The sequence below is a fragment of the Odocoileus virginianus genome, chromosome 29 (genome assembly GCF_023699985.2).
Source record: "Odocoileus virginianus isolate 20LAN1187 ecotype Illinois chromosome 29, Ovbor_1.2, whole genome shotgun sequence".
NCBI lineage: Eukaryota > Metazoa > Chordata > Mammalia > Artiodactyla > Cervidae > Odocoileus > Odocoileus virginianus.
Window position 1 is genome coordinate 24512359 of NC_069702.1, and position 27041 is coordinate 24539399.

Consider the following 27041-nt stretch of genomic DNA (forward strand, 5'->3'; position numbering starts at 1 on the left):
ATGACGCAGGGAACCCAGGTGCTCTGTGACAACCTAGGGGGGTGGGAGGTGAGGGAGGTGGGAGGCGGGTAGGAGAGGGAGGGGACATATGTATACCTGTGGCAGATTCATGTTGATATATGGCAGAAACCATCACAATACTGTAAGGTAATTATCCTACAATCAAAAATAAAATATTTTTTAAAAAGGTCAGAGTCACACTCTTCACGAAAACAATGAAGCAACCCTCCCCCATAAACCATAAATACACTGATCAAGCAACCGTCCCAGGGATAATTTCACACATCCTGCTTGCTAAGCCAACACAGCATCAGACAGGAGTTTAACAGCAGAATGAGGGGGTCTGGAGAAATGGCATCTTTCAAATGCACGGATGAACTATACAGACAATCTGGCAGCAAGTGGAAAGGGTGACGGTGGGTTCTAGATCAGTGGGCCGCAGAACAAAAAATGCTAGTGACAGAAGCAGAAGCAGAGTGAGGCTGGTCTTCCAGCCTTTTACTAAGGACACACTAGGCTCCTCAAAACTGCCACATGCTAGGATGCCAGAGATTTAACAGAACCGTGAGATGACAGGTGGCCCAGTCGTGTCCAACTCTTTGCAACCCCACGGACTGTAGCCTCTGTCCATGGGGATTCTCCAGGCAAGAGTATTGGAGCAGGTAGCCATTCCCTTCTCCAAGGGATCTTCCCGACCCAGGGATCAAACCTGGGTCTCTTGCATTGCAGGCAAGTTCTTTAACATCTGAACCACCAGGGAAGCTTTACAGAAGAAAGAACCTTAGGCGTCATGTCTAGCCAGACAGACCCAGGGGTTCCCAGCCTTTGAAAGCTAAGCACCTGCGTGGGGTTTTTAGTGTTTCTAAACCTATACTTTAAACCTCTTGCCAGGACCTTACTAGGCCACATGTGATCTTGAAGCAGTTAGAATTAAATAAGACATAACATTATTTAATTCCCTAGCATTTGGGCTTCCCAGGTGGCACTAGTGGTAAAGAACTTGCCTGCCAATGCAGGGGACATAAGAGACATGGGTCTAACTGGTGCTAAGACTATACAAAGTGTGATTTTTAAAAACAGGGATGGATGAAATAAATAAAACAAGCTCAAGTGCTCGCTTCACTGAGGGCTTCTTTTCTAAAAATTTTATTATTGGAGTATAATTGCTTTACAATGTTGTGTTAGTTCTGCTGTACAACTAAACAAATCAGCCATTCAGTTTAGCTCAGTAGCTCAGTCGTGTCCGACTCTGCAACCCCATGAACCGCAGCATGCCAGGCCTCCCTGTCCATCACCAACTCCCGGAGTTTACTCAAACTCATTCCCATCGAGTCGGTGATGCCATCCAGCCATCTCATCCTCTGTCGTCCCTTTCTCCTCCTGCTCCTAATCCCTCCCAGCATCAGGGTCTTTTCCAATGAGTCAACTCTTCCCATGAGGTAGCCAAAGTATTGGGGTTTCAGCTTCAGCTTCTAAAGAATATTCAGGACTGATTTCCTTTAGGATGGACTGGTTGGATCTCCTTGCAGTCCAAGGGACTCTCGAGTCTTCTCCAACACTACAGTTCAAAAGCATCAATTTTTCAGCTCTCAGCTTTCTTCACAGTCCGACTCTCACATCCATACATGATCACTGGAAAAACCATAGCCTTGACCAGATGGACCTTTGTTGGCAAAGCAATGTCTCTGCTTTTTAATATGCTGTCTAGGTTGGTCATAACTTTCCTTCCAAGGAGTAAGCATCTTTTAATTTCATGGCTGCACTCACCATCTGCAGTGATTTTGGAGCCCACAAAAATAAAGTCTGACACTGTTTCCACTGTCTCCCCATCTCTTTCCCATGAGGTGATGGGACCAGATGCCATGATCTTAGTTTTCTGAATGTTAAGCTTTAAGTCAACTTTTTCACTCTCTTTCACTTTCATCAAGAGGCTTCTTAGTTCCTCTTCACTTTCTGCCATAAGGGTGGTGTCATCTGCATATCTGAGGTTATTGATATTTCTCCCAGCAATCTTCATTCCAGCTTGTGCTTCTTTCAGCCCAGCATTTCTCCTGATGTACTCTGCATATAAGTTAAATAAGCAGGGTGACAATATACAGCCTTGATGTAGTGATGCTTTCTAAGGCCCAGTTGACTTCACATTCCAGGATGTCTGGCTCTAGGTGAGTGATCACACCATTGTGATTATCTGGGTCTTGAAGATCTTTTTTGTACAGTTCTTCTGTGTATTCTTGCAAACAAATCAGCTATATGTACATATATAGTCTCTCTTTAGCCTCCCTCCTATCCCTCCCCCCATCCCACACCTCCAGGTCATCACAGAGCACCATCTCTAGGGACCTCTAGATGTTGTCTTCACACTGTACATCTCATTAGATTAAGTTCGATGGCATCAAACCATCTTTCATTCACGGTTGGTTTCACGGGGGCACCATTCAGAAATGGCATGTAGAGTGACCACAGCAACTGCAGTGTGATGGCTGTGGTGCCACCCCCTCAAAACAGCAGCCCCAACACCTGCCAGTAAAGATGAGCTCCCGGAGCAATGGCACGTGATAACAGCTTGGGCCACAGGTGTTCCCAGGAGGGCCAGACAAGTGTGCCCCTGCCCACGCCCACGTGTCACTTGATCAGCTTTTTAAGAAGTGGCACTCCATACAGCAGTCATGAGAAACAGATGTCATAGAAACGGGACGGCAAAAACCACTACTGGAGCAGCCAGTGCCCTGCAGGCCTCTCTGGGTCCTGGGAGGTCCGGAGGCCTCAGCAGGGGCTCTGTGTTTGCACCGTGTTGTTATTCAGTTGCTAAGTCATGTCCAACTCTTTGTGACCCGTGGACTGCAGCACACCTGGCTTTCCTGCCCTTCACCATCCCCTGGAGTTTGCTCCAACTTCCATCCTTTGAGTCGGTGATGCCATCCAGCCATCTCATCCTCTGTCACCCCTTTTTGCTGCCCTCATTCTTAAGGCTCTGCTCTACTTTTTGCCTTTCTTGATTTACTTCCCCCCCGCCCTTTTTTTGAAATCACTCTTGTTACGTTTTACCTCCAGCATTATTATTTGGCTGTGCTGGGTCTTAGTTGTGGCATGCGGGCTTCTCTTTAGTTGTAGCACATGGGCTTAGTTGCTCTGTGAAGCATGTGGAATCTTAACTCCCTGACCAGGGATTGAACCTGAATCCCCTGCACTGGAAGGCAGATTCTTAACCACTGGACCCCCAGAGAATCCCCTGATTTGCCTTCTTGATTCTCCTCCTGCTATTATTCTCATGACCCCCTCATATCTGCGTATCTTTCTTCTCCCTGTCAGTTTCTAGCTACTCATTGTTTCTCTTTATCACTTTGACTTACGGCTTAAACCAGTGGTTCTCAAACTTTACTGCCCATTAGAATCATGAGGGCAGCTATGAAAATGTCCAACGCCAGGCTACAGTCTCTTATCAATTAAATCAGAATCTTTGGGGGAGCCAGGCATCAGTTCATTTGCTATTAACTCCTTAGGTAATTTTAATATGTAGTAAAGTGTGAGATGGACTATTTAAGTCATTTTTTTTTTGTTGTTTGTTTGTTTTGCTTTTTGGTCATGCTGCCCATCCTGTGGGATCTTAGTTCCCTGACCAGGGATTGAACTCACGCCCCCTCCATTAGAAGCACAGACTCTTAACTACTGAACCACCAGGGAAGTCCCAACTTTAAGCCATTTTGATGCAAGGATGCAGAACTACAAATTGGCTCATATTCTAAACCAGGATCATCCAAACTGATTTGTGCTAACTAATGTCCCCACATTTAGAACTGGGAGAAAGGATTTCCGCCATAACTTTTGTGTGATCTCAGCCTGAGACTTCATACCCTTTACAAAGGTTCAGACAGATATTTGAGCACCAGTTGTTACTGGTTGGGCATGGAGGGGTGACTCCTGCTTGGAATACATTTGTCAGAAGTAAGACCATGTTATCCCAGGAATGAAACGCAGTCTTTTATCATCAAACCTCCTTCATAGGGAAAAATACAGCATTCCTTTGTACATGGCTAGTGTTCAGTGCATAGCCGGTGAGCATATGTAACCCAATGAATTAAAATAGCAGTTATCATTATGTGCCACAGGAAAAATGTCCCTTTTCTTATTACAGTAAGGGAGTCTTATTGCATACCTCTTAGGAAACCTAATAATGTGTTACATGAATTTTCCACGGGAAGGAACAACTGGTCAGGAAATCAAATACTAGACTTCTAGACAGTGACATTCAAAGCTAAGACTCCAGGCAAGCCAAAAACTGCTCTGAGTCTGGTCCCAGCAGGATTGAAATACCTCCTCAAAGCATACTGAGCGAATTCCCATGATGCCAGGCCTCCTGGAAAAGCTTCTGGGGGTCGGAGGCCACTTCAGCTGCCTCCTTCCCATCCTCTCAACCACTTGCTCAAGTGGAAAAAATGCTTAGAGGGTAAGTTACCACAGTTCTCAGTTCTCCTGACTCCCCCTCTGGGGAAGACTAGTCCTGGGTCCTCTGAGGGGATGCAAACCCTACTGCGGTTTGGGGTTTGTGTTCCTGTCCCAGGTATCTGCAGCCCTCGCCTGAGTGAAAAAGCGCAGAGAGTAAAAGAGCAAAAGGACGAGCAAAGTATGAGAGCGGGCAGCGGGCGAGAGGGTCACCGCAAGGGCTGGAGAGGCGGGGGGCTGGAGGTGCGTATAAGAAGCTCAGAGCTGTCCCTACTGCCCGGGGATGTCCTCAGGGGGCACTGGTTCTTGCAATCCCCCACCCCAACAGAAGACTCAGCCACAGAGCACAGCATGAGGCCCCTTTTATACCCCCAGAGACAATTCTAGGAACTTACAAGGGAGGAGGGAACGGCAACCCACTCCAGTATTCTCGCCTGGGAAATCCCATGGACAGAGGCGTTCATGGGGTTGCAAAGAGCTGGACATGACTGAGCAACTAATACAGGCACAAGGGACAAAAATCTTTCTCATGTGGCTTCTGGTCCAGGGGAGATTTATTTGCTGTCACCGAGTGCCTGCAGCTTTAGGAACAGCTGTGCAACTGTCTATCAAAGGAGTATTGTTCCTGGACGTCCCTGGTGGTCCAGTGGTAAAGAATCTGCCTGCCAAGGCAGGGGACACAGGTTTGATCCCTGGGTCCGGGAAGACCCCATAAGCCTTGGGGAAACTAAGCCTGTGTGCCAAAATAAGAGATGCCACCACAATGAGGAACCCACACATCGCAACTAGAGAATAGCCCCGCTCGCCACAAGTAGGGAAAGCCCGCTCACAGCAACAAAGACCCACTGTGGCCAAAAAATAAGTAAATAAATAATTCAATCAATTAATTTTTTAAAAAGGATTATTGTTCCTTTTCTATTTGTCCTCAACTCCTGCCTGTCTACCTGAGAGTTACCTTTTGACATCATGATTTTCCCTAAAGGCCCCATCTTATGCTCAAGAACACTACCTTTTCAAATGACTCAGCCTGTGCTACATACATGTGCCCATATAACCTAGCCATTTTTAAATTTCATACACCAGGAGATGAAAGACACTTGTCTCAGAGCTCCCTTCTGCAATCTGAGGGTCCTCTTCTGTGTTCAGCCTCCCACCAAGGAGCTCTGATGTGTTTCAGAATCAGAATGATTCCTACTCAATTTCTGCAGAGAATGTGGTCTTTTTCTTTGAATTCTCATTCCGAACTTGGGCCTAGTTGTACTGTCTTTCAAACTACATTTCCTCTGAGCAAAAAGGGTATAATCAGAAACTTAAAATCCCTATGCCCTCATTTACACAAACAAGTCAAATTAGTGCCTTAAATAGGACAATCATAAGAAAAGGCTTACCTGATGGCTCAGACAGTAAAGAATCTGCCTGCAATGCAGGAAACCCAGGTTTGATCCCTGGGTTGGGAAGATCCCCTGGAGAAGAGAATGGCAACCCACTCCAGTATGCCGACAGAGGAGCCTAGCGAGCTACAGTCCACGGGGTCGAAAAGAGTTGGACACGACTGAACGACTGACACACACAGGGAAACGCAGTCAGGGATTTCTCAGGTGGTCCACTGGCTGAGGATCCAGCTGCCGATGTGGGTCGTCCCTGGAAGACCCCACATTACCCAGACCAACTAAGCCTGTTTGCCACAACTACCGAGCCTATGCTTCAGAGCCTGAGAGCCACAATTACTGAAGCCCAGGTGCCTAGAGACTGTGTTCTGCAGCAAGAGAAACCACCACAATGAGAAGCCAGGGCAGCCAAAAATAAATAAATTAATTAATTTAAAAAAAGAAAGAAACCTAATCGCAGAGGGATTGATCTGAGCTCGCGGTACCATGACTAGTATACAGCAGAGCTGCGATTGGAATCCCCATGCCGTGGACTTCTCTTCCCAAGCTGTTTGTCATCTCATATCTGAGAACTGGCAGCTTGAGGTGGCACAGGCTGGCTTAAAGACAGCTAATATATAAGAAAAAACACACACAACAGATGTTTTTCATGCTCTGGAAAACTTTCCACCCTCTCTTCAAACTGTGTTGCTTTAAAAATAGGGATTTACTTTTCAATTTGCTTTTCAGGGCTCTTAAAGAACAATTTCTTTAAATTGTTTTAGTTTCAAAAAGATGTTAGGTGGTTAAGCAAAGTAAGACTAAGATGCTTTAAGAATATAGCCACTTTTTAAAGTGAAAAGAGTAAGGCAGGTGTTGGGGCAGGTAGGTGGCAAAAATGTGTGCAGAACATGGGGAGGGGATAGTGATAATATGGAAGAAAGTGTTTCTTTCTTTCTTTTTAAATAAAATGTAACCATGAGTTGGAAAAGGAACTGATCTGCAAAAATTCCTTTTTTAATGAATAATTATTGGAATTAATTTTGTATTCTTCAAGAGGACCTTTAAAGCATGGTGCTCATTACCAGATTCTTCTTACAAGATCACTGACTTGCAAATCCTTGGCGAGTTACAGTCTCACAGCTCAATCCAGACATAAAAAGGTCATGGAAACCTGACACGGAGGTAGCAGGTGTGGGAGCCACCCATCCCATTCCATTCCGATTAAGTCATCCGCCCGTTTATAAAAAGAATTATGCTGCTAACCCTCAGAAATGTGGGATGGTCTGCTCTGGGAAGCGTGGGCCAAGGGTGGTGGTGAACTTAATCTCATCACCATTTTTGTTCGGATGGAGGCAGCGGCTGTAAGGCAACAAATAGGTTTATTTTCAGAGGCTAATGGAGAGCCTCCCGCCAGCAGGGTGCACAGGGCGGTGAGATGCATTTCCTCTGAACTCCCCAGGAAGTTCAAGGTCAGTGGGGAATCTAGTTTTTCCTAGATGAGTTAAAAATCAGTTTATTTGTTTTTTCTGGGTTTGTTTTTTTGCCTTTTTTTTTTTTAATTTGAAACTTTTTAAAAAAAATCTTCAAAGGCTTTTATTTTACTTTTTATCTTTTGGTGGTGCCAAATGGCATCTTAATGCCTTGACCAGGGATCAAACCTGTGGCCTTGCATTGGCAAGGAGGAGCCTTAACCACTGGACCACCAGGGAAGTCCCATTGCCTCTTTTGTAAGCATCACAAATATTTCTAAGGGAAAAGGCAGCCGGGTGAAAAGCACTAGCTCACTGCTTGAGATGCCAAAAGTTCCAAAACCTACTTCTCAGAGACCTCCATGCTCCTTTAGGCTACTTGCATGTGGCCTTGGGCAAGTCCCTACACATCTTTGGATGCAGTTTCATCATGTCTACCTCCAGGCAATGCTCTGGGCTGAAAGGGACAAGACCCAGATTTTCACTCTGGCCCCTGCTAATTCTGATGATTCAATTCAGGACAGGAATCTGAGTCCAAACGCAAGGCACGAAGCCTAGGAGTACTTGTATTTTAGACAAATGATTATTGTTTGCTTGTGTTAACAAAGTCACCCTCCTTTCTCCTCAATCTCACTTTTCCATAAAATGTGATCTTCTTTTACTACTCCTTCTCCTCAAACATATGTATTCAGTCAAATAAAAAAATCAACAGTCCCAGGAGTTCCCTGGCCCAGGTTCAATCCCTGGTCAGGGAACTGAGATCCCACAGGTCACATGGCACAGCCAAAAAAAAAGTTCCCTTCTAACATGTAAGCTCATCAACTCAGTTCAGTTCAGTCACTCAGTCGTGTCTGACTCTTGGCGACCCCATGGACTGCAGCACGCCAGGCTTCCCTGTCCATCACCAACTCCCAGAGCTTATTCAAACTCATGTCCATTGAGTAGGTGATGCCATCCAACCATTTCATCCTCTATCGGCCCCTTCTCCTCCCACCTTCAATATTTCCCAGCATCAAGGTCTTTTCTAAGGTGTCAGTTCTTCGCATCAGGTGGCCAGAGTACTGGAATTTCAGCTTCAGCATCAGTCCTCCCAATGAATATTCAGGACTGATTTCCTTTAGGATGGACTGGTTGGATCTCTTTGCAGTCCAAGAAACTCTCAAGAGTCTTCTCCGACACCACAGTTCAAAAGCATCAATTCTTCAGCACTCAGCTTTCTTTATTGTCCAACTCTCACATCCATACATGACTACTGGAAAAACCACAGCTTTGACTAGATGGACCTTTGTTGGTAAAGTAATGTAAGCTCATAGACTAAGTGAATGGGAAGGGGAGAAGCTATTCCAAATTTGCAAGGATAGTGGGAAGATTCAGGAGTGAGATTTCATTTTAAAAGGGGCTCACTTTTCTCCACCCTCTGTCTACTGTTTCGAATCATACATGCTGCCCAGAAAGGGCACTTCCCCACACACCCTTCCCATTCAATGGAACCTCTAATCGTGTGCTATGTTCTAGACAGGAAAATGGGCTTCTTGTAACAGGCAGTGTATTGCAAAACAGAAACAGACTCACAGACCTAGAGGATGAACTTATGGTTGGCAGGAGGGAAGAATGGGGAGAAGGGAAAGTTAGGGACTTTGGGATGGACCAGTACACACTGCTGTATTTAAAATGGATAACCAACAAGGACCTGCTGTATAGCACAGGGAACTCTGCTCAATGTTATGTGGCAGCCTGGATAGATGAGGAGCTTGGAGGAGAATGGATACATGTATATATATGGCTCTCTGCTGTCCACCTGTACTGTCATAACATTGCTAATCAGCCATACTCCAATACAAAATAAAAAGTTTAATAATAATTTTTAAAAAGACATTGGGAGGCAGCAAAAAATATATATAAAAAAGAAGCAATTTATTTCACAAATACACAATTTCTTTTCAAGTGTTCATTCTTCAATCACCTACACTATATAGTGAACGTACATATTTCTCATTTAATTCTCACTACAATCCTTTGAGGTGAGAATCAAATAAATTAAATGACTCGTTTTCCAGGCAGCATCAAGCCCGCATCACCATCTCACATGTCCTTTCTCCTGGAAAGGATGCATTCTACTTCCCAATGGCTTACATGAGTCTTGCAAAAAAATTACAAAACATTTACCATGAAAAATATCCCCAAAACTTTTCTTTGCCAAACCAACCATGGATACCAAATTTAGGAGTAGGATAATATTTGGCCAAGTTAGCACCTCGATGCAGAAGTTTGGGGGGTTGGATTTGCCAAGAAAAATGGGGGTTGGGGGACATTCTACTGAGGTTACAAATCCACTGGTTACAAGGCCTTTCTGAGGATCTGATTCAGGACAGGAATCAGAGCTCCAACTCAGAATGAAAACATGAGATTAGATGCATCCCCAGCAGTTAACCCTAACAGTTTGTCCTGAAAGGGAAACATAGCCTCCGATTTTTTTAATTTAAAATGTAGGTTATTTGCAAACAGCAGTGAGTATTCCCTGTACTGAAAGAACCTTGAATCACCCCAGGGATTTAAATGAAACCAGAAGACCCTTTCCTCTGTCTTTGCTTTCCATTCATTCTAAACGTTAGTGGCTATAGGACATGCTTCACAGATATCTGCTAAATAAAGTCTCCGAAGATTTTAGAGAGGGTCTTGAGTACTGACCCTTATTTGTGTACCTGTCTGCTTTCCTAATTTACATCCTTTGTACTGTCCTTCCTTCTTCAGTTTCCCTTCAACTAGGAGATGTATGTTTTCCTTTTTGAAGATCTTTTCTTTGGCTCACTTCACATTGTATCATTTCTTCTCCATTTATCCACCACTAGCTGCAGACCTCTGTGTATTCAGCAGCAGACACATTCTCTGTCCTAGAACATCCATGTCACCCATTCACTCCCTCCTCCCAGAGGACTAAACCCTGCCTTCTTTATGGGTCAGCAGATCTCCTAAGGCCACTGACCCACAACTCACTTGAAATTCTGCATTTCTCTTGTCACTGTAGCCTTTTAAGAAGGTGGTTTTACTTTTGATTGTTTTTAGTCACTGGGTAAAACACTCTCAAAACTTATATAAACACCACTACCCTGATCTGCATTCTTGACATATTTATGATGGATGAGGAAGCCTGCCAACCTGAGGTGTTGCCCCTGTCCACCCAAAACTAACTTTAAGAGAAAAGGAGGCAGGTACAGATGGAAATGCTGATATATATACATTTTCACTATACAAATGATTTCTCCAGGAAACAGATTCCCTGATCATGTTTCCTGGAAGCCACATATATCTTTTTTCAAAAATACAAAGATCACTTAGGAAAAAAAGGAAAGCTAGTCAATAAAATGGGCTTCCTGGATAGCTTAAATGGTAAAGAATCTGTCTGCAATGTGAAAGGCCTGGATTTGATCCCTGGGTTGGGAGGATCCCCTGGAGAAGAAAGAGCAACCCACTTCAGTATTCTTGCCTGGAGAATTCCATGGACAGAGGAGCCTGGTAGGCTACAGTCCATGGGATCACAAAGAGTCAGACACAAGTAAATGAAATATCACAAGTGATTCTCTGTCAGAATCAAGTGAAAGGAAATGAAATGACATTTCTGGACATGACATGACATTTCTGGACATGACATGTGCCAAGATATAAAGGTAAGACCTCAAGAAAGCAACAGCTCTACTAAATACAAAGCCAGATTAATCCAGAGTATAAGGGCGTCTACCCAGTTCTCTGCAATGTAGGGGCGGAATGTCCATCCAACATCTACCAGAGCATGTTCATAAATCCCCATCTCTAAATATGTGCTTCCCTGGGAGCTCAGTTGGTAAAGATGTATGAGGAGTAAAGACTACCTTCTTTCGGAGAGTTCACCCAACACATAATAGACGAGATAAGACAAATTCAAAAGGGATCTTAGAGACAAAATGTTTCCCACAGCAAAAGCACAGAGTGCAAGGACTCTTTAGTAACTTTATCGATCCCATTAACATATCTAAAGAAAGAATGTGTCAATCAGAAAGGGGATTCCGAGCGGAGGGCAGAGAAGTCACCAGATGGGAGAGAAGCGCTTTGGCAGAATGCTTCCCTGCAGTCCAGAGGGGAAAGGGCCCTGATTCAACAGCGCGGGCATCTGGCCCGCCTGGCAGATGTGTTCCTCATGGAAAGATGGGCCACCTGACCAACAGCGGGGAGGCCAGCACATTCTGGCGCCTCAAACCCACTCTTCAGTCTGAGATCAGCACGCAACCTCCTGACCTAGTTATGGTCAGACTTCCTATTTCGTTTTCCTGTGGGGATAAAGTATACTGATTCTTGGTCACCTTGGGATATTTATTCCACTTAGAGTTGCATTCTTCAAAATGAGCTAATGTGTTGACATTCTGGTGTATGTCTTTCGATGATGTGAATTAACATTCCTAAATTCCACGAGAGGGTGAGGGTGGGGGCTTCTTGATAACCAGGCAACCAGCATGTTCGGCAATAGGACGATACTCCATATCGCTGTCTGCCTCTAACCCAATTCAGAATAATAATGAGCAAACAGTGCACATTTTCTATGTACTTAGACTTTGTACATTAAATCTTCACAATTCCCTTGTGAGGCAGGAATTATTATTTCCTATTATTACTTTATAAAAGAGAACCTGAGGTCACACAATTTGCAAACAACAAAGCCAGATTTCAATCCCAGGACTGTCTGTTGCCTGTTCTGCTAGACAAAATAATTCAAACCTCGTGTCACCATCAACTAGAAGGCATAACCGGAAGCCAGCATGACCACTGTTCATAGTGGGAACCAAGGCAGCCCTCTTCAGGGGCTAATCGATAACCAGAGTCCCGTCAAAACATTCTGAGTGTGGATTCTGCCATCAATCCTCAACAGATACATGCTAGAGCTCTCAAACTGGCTTTGGGTTCCAATATCAAAGTGAGTTCAAAGCTTTCAATACTCTTCAGGATACATGGAATAGGCCTAATGGTCCTGAGCCTTCCTTACCCATCTATTTGAGAAATCGGTCACTGTATTCAGGATGAATGCTTGCTTTGCTCAAATACTGACCCACATATAATGCCTAGAGTTGGCCCAAAATAATAAAAATAATAGCAGCAACATCTGTTGTTACCAAGAGTAACCATGTAGAGTATTTATGTCACTCTAATCACCTTGTAAAGTAGGTATTTTAATCCCTATTTAAAAATAAGGAAACTGAATCTTCAATTAGTTCAGTTCAGTTCAGTCGCTCAGTCGTGTCTGACTCTTTGCGACCCCATGAATCGCAGCACACCAGGCCTCCCTGTCCATCACCAACTCCCGGAGTTTACTCAAACTCATGTCCATCGAGTCGGTGATGCCATCCAACCATCTCATCCTCTGTCGTCCCCTTCTCCTCCTGCTCCCAATCCCTCCCAGGATCAGGGTCTTTTCACATGAGTCAGCTTTTCACATGAGGTGGCCAAAGTATTGGAGTTTCAGCTCAGCATCAGTCCTTCCAATGAACACCCAGGATCTCCTTTAGGATGGACAGGTTGGATCTCCTTGCAGTCCAAGGGACTCTCAAGAGTCTTCTCCAACACCATAATTCAAAAGCATCAATTTTTTGGTGCTCAGCTTTCTTCACAGCCCAACTCTCACATCCATACATGACCACTGGAAAAACCATAGCCTTGACTAGACGGACCTTTGTTGGCAAAGTAATGTCTCTGCTCTTTAATATGCTGTCTAGGTTGGTCATAACTTTCCTTCCAAGGAGTAAGCGTCTTTTAATTTCATGGCTGCACTCACCATCTGCACTGATTTTGGAGCCCAAAAAAATAGTCAGCCACTGTTTCCACTGTTTCCCCATCTATTTCCCATGAACTGATGGGACCAGATGCCATGATCTTAGTTTTCTGAATGTTGAGCTTTAAGCCAACTTTTTCACTCTCCTCTTTCACTTTCATCAAGAGGCTCTTTAGTTCCTCTTCACTTTCTGCCATAAGGGTGGTGTCATCTGCATATCTGAGGTTATTGATATTTCTCCCGGCAATCTTGATTCCAGCTTGTGCTTCTTTCAGCCCAGCGTTTCTCATGATGTACTCTGCATATAAGTTAAATAAGCAGGGTGACAATATACAGCCTGACATACTTCTTTTCCTATTTGGAACCAGTCTGTTGTTCCATGTCCAGTTCTCACTGTTGCTTCCTGACCTGCATATAGGTTTCTCAAGCGGCAGGTCAGGTGATCTGGTATTCCCATCTCTTTCAGAATTTTCCACAGTTTATTGTGATCCACATAGTCAAAGGCTTTGGCATAGTCAATAAAGCAGAAATAGATGTTTTTCTGGAACTCTCTTGCTTTGTTGATGATCCAGTGGATGTTGGCAATTTGATCTCTGGTTCTTCTGTCTTTTCTAAAACCAGGTTGGACATCTGGAAGTTCACGTTTCACGTATTGCTGAAGCCTGGCTTGGAGAATTTTGAGCATGACTTTACTAGCGTGTGAGATGAGTGCAATTGTGCGGTAGTTTGGGCATTCTTTGGCATCTTCAATCAAGCTAAGTAATTTCCCAAGATCACATGAGTAGAAGAGGACAGCCCTAGAATTTGAACCCAGGCCCAATCTGACTCTGGCGCCTACGCTTTGAGCCGCTCTGCATCACTGGCCACCAGAGAAGCAAGACCTAGTTAGAAGGCCCCGAAGAGAAACCAGACCCAGCCCGGCACACTGCGGGAGTCACTGGAGCCTGGGGACACGGTGGGACCACACCCACAGCTGTTATTTTTTTGTGGTTGGGAGGAGCAGTTTTTCTCCTCAGCACAGCCTCAGACAGTGAACTTAAAGGAATAAATGAATGCAGGAGTGAATGGAACTCTAGGACAGTGGTCCCCAACCTTCCTGGCACCAGGGACGAATTTCGTGAAAGACAATTTTTCCATGGACCAGAATGGATGGAGAAATGGTTTGGGGATGATTCAAGTGCACATTTACTGTGCACTTCATTTCTAATCTGGGCTTCCCTCATAGCTTAGTTGGTAAAGAATCCGCCTGCAATGCAGGAGACTCCAGCTTGATTCCTGGGTCGGGAAGATCTGCTGGAGAAGGGGTAGGCTACCCACTCCAGTATTCTTGGGCTTCCCTTGTGGCTCAGCTGGTAAAGAATCCTGCATTGCAGGAAACCTGGGTTCGATCCCAGGGTTGGGAAGATCCCCTGGAGAAAGGAAAGGCTACCCACTCCAGTATTCTGGCCTAGAGAATTCCATGGACTGTATAGTCCATGGGGTCACAAAGGGTCAGACACGACTGAGCGACTTTCACTTTCTTTCTAGTCTTATGCCTCTACTGACTGTTCAGAAGCCCAGAGACTGTAGACCTTTGACTTAAGAGACTATGTGAGGCCTGATGAGACCAGCTTACTGTTGACATCTGAAAAGTGGCATGGCTTGATTAATGACTCCTGAAGTTCCAGCCAACTTAAACATCCGCAAATATTATAACATTTAGTTGCCATGTGAGGTAGCCAAAACCTGATTAATGAAGAAATACCTAAATGAGTAAGCCCAGGACTTAGTAGGTCAGGGTAATAAGGCTCAAGTGGCCTGGGGAAGTGGGACCAGCAGCATCTAGACTCCTCTGTAGCTTGTCCACTTAACAGCTCCGAAACCTTCAGGGACCTGCTTAACCATCTTGCCTATACAATGAGGATAATGATAGCTATCTCACAGATTCTGCGCAGACTAAATGAACATAGTTATATATGTTAATGTAAAACATCTCCAGCAATGCTTGGTTTGTCAATAATGATGGCAAAAAAATGTTTTAACTCCTTCCACAGGTAATTCCCTCCACCAAGAGGTGTTCTCCTGGAACTAGGAAGCTAACTTTAAGGCATCATAAACCAATCACAAGGTAAATCTTTTCCAACAAAGGTAACATCACTATCACAACCAGAGAAACAAAACAACCCAAACCAAAGCAGGAATTCACTTGTTTTGACATCCCCTACCCCGGGGGTAGGTCAGGTAAGTGGAATGCGCTCCAAGTCTCCAAGCCTGAGGCTGTCTCTCTGGTCCCACAGGGAGGCAAACACCTCATAGAGCTCTGACCACATCGGGGATCAGGGTCACTTTCCATCAAGCCCAGAAATGTGGAAAGTACAGTGAACCCTGCCAAGCCAACACCTGCTGGGAAAACTAGGGTTTCACAAGACAGACATATCTAAAATGTTTTCACAGGCCACAAGATGGGCAAGAAACAAGGAAAGTTACGTGGGGATGGGGGTGGGGGGTGGGGTACCATAAAATCCACATGGTGAGGTTTAAAGAACAGGCTCTTTATGGGAGGGGGAGGCCCAGGAGGAACCTGGTGCCCACCCGTCCTGCCTACCTGCGCACCACCAGCCGCAGGGTCTTGTAGGATCCTTTCACCAAGGAAACGGCCTCCCTCCGGGAGCTGCTCAGTGCCACCTCGTTGATGTTCACCACCTCGTCTCCAGCCCGCAGTCTGGAGCTCACCAGGTCCGCTTTGCCCCCTTCTTTGATCTGCTCGAAGAGAGGAGAATCCACAAGTGAGCAGCCTGTTTCCCCCAGAGCCCGCCCACTGGCTGCGGCCACGCCCACCCCCAGCATCCACAAGGCAGGGATGATTTCTTATCTCCACACCTTCCAGCACCCAGCACCCAGCCAGCCACAGAAGGCACTCAGAAACAGAGGCTGAAGGGCTGAAAGAACTCGATTTCCATCCAAAAGCCACTCACGACCTCCATCTTCAGCACCCCCTCCAAGTACCTCAAAGCAACTGTTTTATTGCTTTAGAAATTGCTTTCTTCATTCCCTTTTTTTTTTTTTTTGCCTAAAATTAGATGCCCTCCTCTGCTATTTGGGGGCTTCCCAGGTGGGGCTAGTGGTAAAGAACCTGCCTGCCAATGCAAGAGATGTAAGAGACACAGTTTCAATCCCTGGGTGGGAAAGATCCCCTGGAGGAGGAAATGGCAACCCACTCCAGTATTCTTGCCTGGAGAATCTCATGAACAGAGGAGCCTGGAGGGCTACGGTCCATGGGGTCACAAAGAGTGGGACATGACTGAAGTGACTTAGCGCACACACACAAAATTATAACTCACTGGATAAATAAGTGGTGGTGCATCCAGACAATGGAATATTATTTAGCACTAAAAAGAAATGAACTCACCAGCCATGAAAAGGCATGGAAGAACTTTCAAAGCATGTTAATAAGTGAAAGAAGCCAGTATCAAAAGGTTACATTTAGGATGATTCCAACTCTATGACATTCTGGAAAAGACAAAATTATGGAAACAATAGAAAGATCAGTAATTAGATAGATGGGCAGAATAGACAGAGCACATAGGATGTTTAGAACCATGAAATTATTCTGTGATACTATAAGGTTGGATACATGACATTATACCATAGACTGTACAACACCAAGAGTGAACCCTAACGTCAACTATGGACTTTGGGTGATAAGGATATGTCATTGTAGGTTCATCAGTCATAACACATGCACCACTGTGACAAGAAGATTGGCAATGGGAGAGGCTATGCAAGCAATCAAGGAGCGGGGGTACACGGAAGCTCTATCTACTTTCTGCTCACCTTTGCTGTGAATTTTAAAACTGATGAAATTCTCCAGGCCAGAATACAGAAGCTGTTCCCTTCTCCAGGAGATCTTCCCAACCCAGGGATGGAACCCAGGTCTCACACATAGCAGGCAGATTCTTTACCAGCTGAGCCACCAGGAAAGCCCAAACAGAAAATTACCTCACTGCAGCAACTGAGTTAACAAGGGTAGTGTTAGCCAATCAGTCGTGTTTGACTCTCTTTGAGATCGCATAGACTGTAGCCTGCCAGACTACTCCATCCATGGGATTCTCCAGGCAAGAATACTGGAGTGGGTTGCCATTCCCTTCTCCAGGGGATCTTCCCAATCCAAGGATCAAACCCAGGTCTCCTGCATTGCATAGAGATTCCTTACCATCTGAGCCACCAGGGAAGCATTTTTTATTAAATAAATAAAGTCTACTAAAAATCCTAATTCATTCAAAAAAGCGATTCAACACTCGCTTTATGCCAGAAGTTGTTCCAGGAGCTAAGGCTGTAACATTGGGTAAGACATACAGAAACCCTTTCTCTTCTGGAGCTTAAGGCAGAGGCAGAGAGCATACACTAAACAGAATAAACAAGTAACTGATGTTAGAGGTTGATGAAGTGGTCTTCCCTGGTGGTCCGGGGGTTAAGGATCTGCCTGCCAATGAAGAAGACACAGGTTTGATCCCAGGTCCAGGAAGATTCCACATACCTTACAGCAACCAAGCTTGTGAGCCACCACTGCCAAAACCCACGCACCCTAGAGCTGGTGCTCCACAACAAAAGAAGACACCCCAGTGAGAAGCCCACACACCGCAACTAGAGAGAAGGGCCTGATTCCTGCAACTGGAGAAAAGCCCACACCACAATAAAGACCCCGCACAGCCACAAATTAAAAATAAAATAAATGATAGGCAGCTTTCCTTTTTTAATTGACAAAGTGCTTTGGAAACCAACAGAGCAAAATAATGCTTGATCCTATGGCATGTCAGTAATGACAAAATGGAATTAAAAGGGACAAAAATAAAACAAAAACAAGTAAACAAGCCTGACCCATATAGCATTCTTTTTTCAATAATTACTCTCCAGAATTGCCCACATGTTCAAAAACCTTCAGTAGGCCTTAATATGTATAAAATAATCCAAATTCCTATAAAAATTTTGTAAATTGCATCCTTGCTAACTTTTGTTTTAGCATAATGTATGCTAAAATTAATACTTTATTTTTAAGATAGTGTTCATTAATTTATTATTAAATCACTATATTCATTAATTATTATGAAGGATAAAAATAACACAGAAAGTATGTAAAGGGAAAAGTAAGTCATACCCTGGCTCATTCCATTTTACTTTGTAAAGGTAACCACCATCAGGGCTTCCCTGGTGGTCCAGTGGTTAAAAATCTGCCTTGCAATTCAAGAGACACCAGTTCGATCCCTGGTCCAGGAAGATTCCACATGCCAAGAGGCAGCTAAGCCCTGTGCCAAAACGAATGAGGCTGTGCTCTGGAGCCTGTGAGCCACAACCACACAGCCATGTGCTGCAGCTACCGAAAGCAAGCTGAGCACCCTAGATCCTGTGCTCCGCAACAAGAGAAGCCCCTGCAGTGAGAAGCCCGAGCAGGCCAAGAAGACTAGCTCCTGCTCACCGCAACTAGAGAAAGCCCTCTCAGAGCAGCAAAGACCCAGCATGGCCAAAAGTACAAATACATATTAATAAATATTGATTATTTAAAAAAAAATAAAGGCAACTACTATTTACAGTTTAGCTTACGAATGTCATATACAGATGGCCCCTGACTTAACGTGGTTCAATTTACAATTTTTCTACTTTACAGTGGTGTGAAAGTGATACTCATTCAGTAGGAACTGCACTTCCCATTTTGAGCTTTCCCTGGGCTAGCAGCATACTCTCTCATGATGCTGGGCGGTAGCAGCAGCCACAGCTTGCAGTCAGCTAAGCAATCACCGGGATAAAGACTGATAGACTTAAAGCCATTCTGTGTCCTTACTACCCTCCTGCTTTCACTTTCCAGTATAGCAGTCAGTAAATTACATGAAATATTCAGCACTATTATTAAACAGTCTTCATTTTAGATGATTTGCCCAACTGTAGGCTAATGTTAAGTGTTCAGAGCATGTTTACGGTGGGCTAAGCTAAGTTCAGTAGGTTAGATGTATCAAATGTATTTTCGATGTAATAATATTGTCAACTTACAATGAGGGTATTGGGATATAACCTCATTGTAAGTCAATGAAGACCTGTGTGTGTGTGTGTGTGTATGCATTTATGTGTGTGTATATTTCTTCTTTTCACGAAAATGACATCACACTATACCCACCCCATCGACCATCTTTTGGCTTTTAACAGAGAGGCATTAAGCTGAGGTGGTTAAGAGTTTGAGGCATCAAATAGGTAACTTAGTTAAGAGGAAGTCATATATTCTCTCGAGTCTTCAGACTCCCATCTTAACAGGAGATAGCAATAGCAGAACTGCTATTCAGGCGGCTTGAATGAGATAAGCCGCTTGAATTGGTGAATGCGGTTCCAGTTCCTGGATTATGGTAAGATTTTATAAGTAGTAGCCATTGTTTTCAAAAGTCATATATATCATGAAAATACTTCCTTTTATACCAGATTCTACTATAACATCTTGGTACAATTCATTTAGCCATCCTTTCTTGTTGGTCACTCCCCTCTGCCTTTCTACCCTTTTCATCCCACTAAACTTCCCTGCCAACCTCTTGTAAATTCACTTTCCCCCAAACACTCTGGGCACACTCTAACCTCAAGCCCTACCCCAGCGGCTCAGTCACCGTCTACCTGGATCACTCCCCACTACCCACAGCACCATGGTTGCCTATAATAACTGCAGTATTCCCTCATGGTGAAGAGCTGGAGCTCTGGAGCCAGATAGTCTGGCTCTGAGGCTTCCCAGCTGCGTGCCTTTGAGCAGCTTATTTAACCTTACGGAGCCTCCGTTTCCTCTTCTGTAAGATGATAGGGTTTATCACAGTCTGTCATGAGGATCAAGTGAGTTTATCAAGCAAAGGGCTTGGCACATGGTGTGTGTGTGTTAGTCTCTCGGTCATGTCTGACTCTTTGCATCTCCATGGATGGTAGCCCATCAGACTCTTCTGTCCATGAAATTCGCCAGGCAAGAATACTGGAGTGGGTTGCCATGCCCTGCTCCAGGGGATTTTCCCAGCCCAGGGGTTCACAGAGTATGTATTCAATAAAGTTGAAGTCTATTGACTATGCATCCTTTGAGGCCAAGTTCAAACCCCATCTCCTCTAAGCCTTTTCTGATCTCTCATATATATCTCCCCACTCCCGTGCACCTACAATCTGTCCTTTAAGAAGTGTCCGCCCCATTGTGGGAGAACCAAATGAATAAAATATTACATAAACTGTGAAATGATATTACAGCAATAATAAACTAAATAGATAATTTACTAAATAGATAGTTTATTATTGTTATACTACTTGAACAAATGCTTGTGGTTATCACACTGTCTTTCGGCACAGCTATTTAAGTCTGTGCCTGTTCCCTGCCCACACATCCCACCCATCCCCAGATTGGGCTGTGAACTCTGAAGAGGAACTGACTCCATCTTTACTTAGCCCAGAATGCCTCCCCAGAGGTTTGCACACAGCACCACCTCGAAGTGATTCGTTCATTCAGCCAAGATTCACCGAGCATCTACTGTGTGCCAGGTTTGGAGCTAAAAGCTGAGGGGACAATGATGAACACCACAGATACAACAGTCCTATTTAAGTCCCAGTTTGTAGAATTAAATCCCCTCTCTGCTGCTCTACTATTTGCCAATATTTTCAATAAGATGAGAATGGAATGAGGCCTAGGAAATAACCAATTTCTTATACTAAAAAGGAAGTCAAGAAAAGCTTGTCTGTATAGTTTATATCATGTTTTTCTCATGACTGATTTAACGTGAAAGTAAACATTACCAGAAAGAATGACCCAAAGAGTTTCATTGTTGTTCACTATTCTGATAAACTATTTCTATAACCCTTTGTATTTACAGAGTTTCTCATAATCTCTTGACTTTGAACAGAGCTTTGAGGCTTAAAAGTGCTTACATTTTTAAAAAATTTGTTTTTTAATTGAAGTATAATTGCTTTATAGAATTTTGCTTACTTTTAAAAAGTCAGTAAAGATAATTATGTATAAAACGGAAAAAAGTTGGGGCTGGGATGATTTTTTGGAATGGTATGGCTTCTCGTGGCTCGAATGGTAACAGAATCCACCCGCAATACAGAAGACATAAGAGACACGAGTTCAATGCCTGGTTTGAGAAGATCCCCTAGAGAAGGAAAGGCAACCCACTCCAGTTTTCTTGCCTGGGAAATCTGATGCACAGAAGAGCCTGGCAGGCTACAGTCCGTGTGGTTGCAAAGAGTTGGACGTGTGACTGAGGGACTAACGCTTTCACTTTCACTTTATTTACCAACCATTAGTTGCTGCACTCAATATGCCAGCAAATTTGGAAAACTCAGCAGTGGGCACAGGACTGGAAAAGGTCAGTTTTCATTCCAATCCCTAAGAAAGGCAATCCCAAAGATTGCTCAAACTACCGCACAATTGCACTCATCTCACATGCTAGTAAAGTCATGCTCAAAATTCTCCAAGCCAGACTTCAGCAATATGTGAACCGAGAACATCCAGATGTTCAAGCTGGTTTTAGAAAAGACAGAGGAACCAGAGATCAAATTGCCAATATTCGCTGGATCATCGAAAAAGCAAGAGAGTTCCAGAAAAACATCTATTTCTGCTTTATTGACTATGCCAAAGCCTTTGACTGTGTGGATCACAATAAACTGTGGAAAATTCTGAAAGAGATGGGAATACCAGATCACCTGACCTGCCTCTTGAGAAACCTATATGCAGGTCAGGAAGCAACAGCAAGAAGTGGACATGGAACAACAGACTGGTTCCAAATAGGAAAAGAAGTATGTCAAGGCTGTATATTGCCACCCTGCTTATTTAACTTATATGCAAAGTACATCATGAGAAACGCTGGGCTGAAAGAAGCACAAGCTGGAATCAAGATTGCCGGGAGAAATATCAATAACCTCAGATATGCAGATGACACCACCCTTATGGCAGAAAGTGAAGAGGAACTAAAAAGCCTCTTGATGAAAGTGAAAGAGGAGAGTGAAAAAGTTGGCTTAAAGCTCAACATTCAGAAAACTAAGATCATGGCATCTGGTCCCATCAGTTCATGGGAAATAGATGGGGAAACAGTGGAAACAGTGGCTGACTTTATTTTTTTGGGCTCCAAAATCACTGCAGATGGTGACTGCAGCCATGAAATTAAAAGATGCTTACTCCTTGGAAGGAAAGTTATGACCAACCTAGATAGCATATTAAAGAGCAGAGACATTACTTTGCCAACAAAGGTCCATCTGGTCAAGGCTATGGTTTTTCCAGAGGTCATGTATGGATGTGAGAGTTGGACTATAAAGAAAGCTGAGGGCCAAAGAATTGATGCTTTTGAACTATGGTGTTGGAGAAGACTCTTGAGAGTCCCTTGGACTGCAAGGAGATCCAACCTGTCCATCCTAAAGGAGATCAGTCCTGAGTGTTCATTGGAAGGACTGATGCTGAAGCTGAAACTCCAATACTTTGGCCACCTCATGCAAAGAGTTGACTCTTTGGAAAAGACTCTGATGCTGGGAGGGCTTTGGGGCAGGAGGAGAAGGGGACTACAGAGGATGAGATGGCTGGATGGCATCACCGACTCGATGGACATGCGTTTGAGCAAACTCCGGGAGTTGGTGATGGACAGGGAGGCCTGGCCTGCTGAGATTGATGGGGTCGCAAAGAGTCGGACACGACTGAGTGACTGAACTGAACTGAACTGAACTGCTTTGATTCTCAAATCTCTCCAAACTCTCTGATTGATTCATGCGCTCTTCAGATTTTCTCACTGGAGATGATTTTAGACCTTTCCTCTATCACTGATCTTTTGCCTAAGCCTTTACCCTATATTTTCAGTTTCTTTTTTCCTCTTCCTCATTTTTCCTTTAAATACCCCTCCTCCATCATGAAACTGCCTTATCAACCCAGATAGAATCTCTCTCTTTCTCCTCCACACCATTTCTGCCTGCCTGGAGCCAAGCCACAACACTGCCTTTGTCATAGGTATTTCTGACCATGCTCTCTCCCCTCTTCTGGGTTTTAAACTCCTGGAAGCCAGAAACTCTTCTGTTCACAGATATTTTTTGAGCATGTACCAAGTGTCAGGCACTGTTCTAGGCCTGGGGAAAAGTTAAGGAAAGAAGCATACTTTATGTTCTCCTTTCCTGGAGTTTACATTTTAGCATATTCTTTTCTTTTGTTAATCGAAGTATAATTGCTTTACAATATTGTGTTAGTTTCTGCTGCACAAGGAAGTGAATCAGCGATATGTATACCTATGTCCACCCACTCCCTCCTGAGCCTGCCTCCCACCTCACCCTCATCCCACCCTCTAGGTCATCACAGAGCACTGAGCTGAGTTCCCTGTGCTATAGAGCAGGTTCCCACTCGTTATCTATTTTACACATCTATTTTATGTTATCTATTTTACACATTTCTGTTTTACACATGGTGGTGTATATATATCAGTCCTAATCTCCCAATTCTTCCCACCTTCATCTTCCCCCCCACCCCACGTCCACATGTCTGATCTCTACATCTGTGTCTCTATTTCTGCCCTGCAAATAGGTTTATCTGTATCACTTTTCTATATTCCACATTATATGCATTCATATACGATATTTATTTTTCTCTGACTTACTTCACTCTATATGACAGACTCTAGGCCCATCCAGTTTTTAATATATTTCATATCTTTGCATTAAAAGCCTTACATCTTCACGTAGGCAGTTCAAAGAACATGATAGTAGTGGTGGTTTAGTCACTAAGTCATGTCTTGTGACCACATGGACTGTAGCCCACCAGGCTCCTCTGTCCATGGGATTTCCCAGGCAAGAATATTGGAGTGGGTTGCCATTTGCTTCTCCAGGGGATCTTCCCAACCCAGGCATCAAACCCAGGCCTCCTGCATTGCAGGCAGATTCTTTACTGCTGAACCACCAGAAAAGCCCCTTCAGAGAACATGCAGTGATCCAAACTGCATGTATCCAGACAAGGCTGAGTTCCTTCTGTTCTTTGGGTGCTTCAGTCCATCCACGTACACAACTCTCCCTGGAAGGTCAGGCAGTTTGCAGTGAGTCAATGGAGTTTAGGAAGTTCTGCTTGATGCACGGATTCACCCAGGGGTTCTATTCCAAAAAAAATCAAGTCCCGGTCGGTCCAAGTGAGGCTGGCATTGAGCCAGCTGGGCACCAAATGTAGACCCCACATCTAACACCTTTTGACTAACACTTTAAGGGCTGCCATATCAATTTGTGGATTACTTGGGACCCCCACGTTCCCCTCTTCCTCCTCTGCCGCTGGTTCTTCTGCCACCTTCCTATTTGGTAGCATCTGTGTCAGTGGATGTTCTACCTGTTGGTCACTCAGGTAGTAAGCCTGATGGCTAAGACAAGACTGTGAGTTACCTTAATCAATATGATTGTCTCCATTTATTATCACAAATGAGAAACTGAGATACTGAGATGCGTTTTCTGATGCACTAACAGCATAAGTGATTTCTCATCTACTGAGGCTGACTAAATGCATAAATCTTATATTTATATCAATTATTCACAGTTTTTTTTCAGGTATGTAAAAAACAAAACCTTATTTTTATAGAGTTCAATTTCTATGTCAAATACTAACTTTTGGGAAAAGTCAGTCAATTTTATCACTTTTTGTGCATTTTAATTAAAAACTGTCCTATTCAAAACTTCTCTTCTCCGCATAATTTTTTTTCAGGATGTGGCAACTGGTTCAAGGGAGGATCATTGTCATCTGACATCGGTGGACCACCTGGCCTCTTTTTTTAATTACTATTAACGTATAGTGGTTAATAGCATATTATTAAAGAATGTAATGCCGATCTGTGCTGTATAGCAAAATGACTCAGTTATACACATATATGCATTCTTTCTTTATATTCTTATCCATTATGGTTTATTGCAGGATATTGAATATAGTTCCCTGTGCTATACAGTAGGACCTTGTTGTCATACTGTTTATCTAAAATCATTATTATGACTTAAAAAAAAACTTATATTTACAAAAGGTTTAACAATAATTCTCTTGAACTATTCATCAAAGAGGATTATACTTCTAACCTCATGCCCTGCTGATACTGACTGTCAGCAAGACTCAGTGAAAAATGAAGCTTATTATTTTAAACCCTTGGACCAATACTGGAGCAGCTAAAGAGGTCACTGGCGTTGTTTGTTTAATTTCACCTGCAGGGACTTTACTTATTCCAAGAATGTGATGGTCAACAAGTTAAATGACTTCAGATAATGTACCTTGTGCAACTGGGTGGGAAATCCCAAAGCTAACAAGGGGAGAAGGTGATTATACATCTGGAAAATTAGTAGGCTTCTTTCCTTCTCAAATTCTAAATGCATCCACACCTTTGGGATTAAACTAATTTTCCTCCTATGACCGTGTAAGGAGTTGGTTTTTTAAACATTTATAGTCTTTTACATTTCAATACATTTAGCACCTGACATAGTGCCAATCAGGGCTTCCCAGGTGGTGCTAGAGGTAAAGAATCTGCCTGCCAACGCAAGAGACAAAAGAGACTTGTGTTTGATCCCTGGGTCAAGAAGACCTCCTGGAGGAGAGCATTGCAACACATTCCAGTATTCTTGCCTAGAGAATCCCATGGACAGAGGAGCCTGGTGGTCTACAGTCCGTCGGGTTGCAAAGAGTTGGACATGACTGAAGCAACTTAACACGCAGGCACATAGCACCAATCATATAAGTGATTAATAAGCCTTTGTTGAGCACATCTGGAGAAGCTGATTTTAAGTAAATACAATACCAGGTGATACATTCATACGTTCAAAACATGATACAGGCAAAATATAGGCAAAGGGGAGAGTTGTGTATCAGTGTCAGCAAGTGGATGTGGGCTGCAGAGGAGCAAGAAGTCAGACCTGGGGACTTCCCGTGGTGAAGAATTAGCTTTCCAGGGCTTCCCTGGCGACTTAGTGGTAAAGTATCCACCTGCCAGTGCAGGAGATACGGGTTTGATTCCTGATTCGAGAAGATTCCACATGCATCTAGGCCCACGTGCCACAACTATTGAGCCTGTGCTCTTCAACAAGAGAAGCCACCGCAATGAGAAGCCGGCGCACCACACCTAAAGAGCAGCCCCTGCTTGTTGCAACTAGAAAAAAGTCTGTTCAGCAACGAAGGCTCAGCACAGCCGAAAAAAATAGAGAGAGAAAATAAACAGATAGTAATGAAAAGGATTAGCCTGCTAATGTAGGAGACGCAGCTTTGATCCTTGGTCAGGGAGCTGGAATCCCACACACCCTGGAGCAACTAAGCCCATATGCCACAACTACTGAGCTCATGGGCCCTAGAACCCGTGCTCCACAGGAGAAGCCACTGCGATGGGAAAGAAGCCTGTGCACTGACACGAGAGAGCAGCCCCTGCCTGCCACAACTAGAGAGAAGCCCATGTAGCAACGGAGACCCAGTCCAGCCAAAAATCAATTAATTAAAGAAGAAAAGTCCGGCCCTTCCTTTCCCCTCTCCAAGACTAACCCCTGCAGCCCAGTCTAAATGCGCAAGCATGAAGCTGCCACTTGGGGATGGCTCCTGTGTTCAAATACGTCGACTCTCTGCTCCATCCCCCAGTCCTGCTCTCCATCTTAGGTCATCACAACAGCATCAGCTGCAGCATCACTAGGATCAGAAACGCATCATGGGCAGCCACCTGGTGATCCTCTTGCAACTTCAATTAGATCAGGTCACTCTCCTCTGTAAGACCCTCGGTCTCCACACTCGGAGCAGAAACCAGAGTTCTCCCAGTGCACCGCGGCCCCTGCTGGGTTTGGCCTCCTCGCCTCTCCACCTCCTGCTGTTCTCCCCGCTTACTCAACTCCAGCCCGAAGCCCCCTGAGACAGGTGGAGTTTGTCAGGCAAGCTCTGGCTCAGGCAGGCTCTTGTACCTATTGTTCTCTCAGCCTGGAATGCTCATCCCTCACTCAGCCCTCTCTCCTTCTCCAGGAATTTACATT

General features: G+C 44.2%; 1 protein-coding gene across 2 annotated transcripts in view; it reads right to left on the reverse strand.

The window, feature by feature from the left end:
• Positions 1–27041, reverse strand: part of SHROOM3 (shroom family member 3) — a 318505-nt gene that overhangs the window by 193435 nt on the left and 98029 nt on the right. For both annotated transcript variants that reach the window (XM_020894678.2, XM_070458265.1), the window contains exon 2: positions 15658–15812. In XM_020894678.2, coding sequence (XP_020750337.2) covers positions 15658–15812 — 155 coding nt within the window. The remainder of the gene's footprint in view (positions 1–15657; positions 15813–27041) is intronic.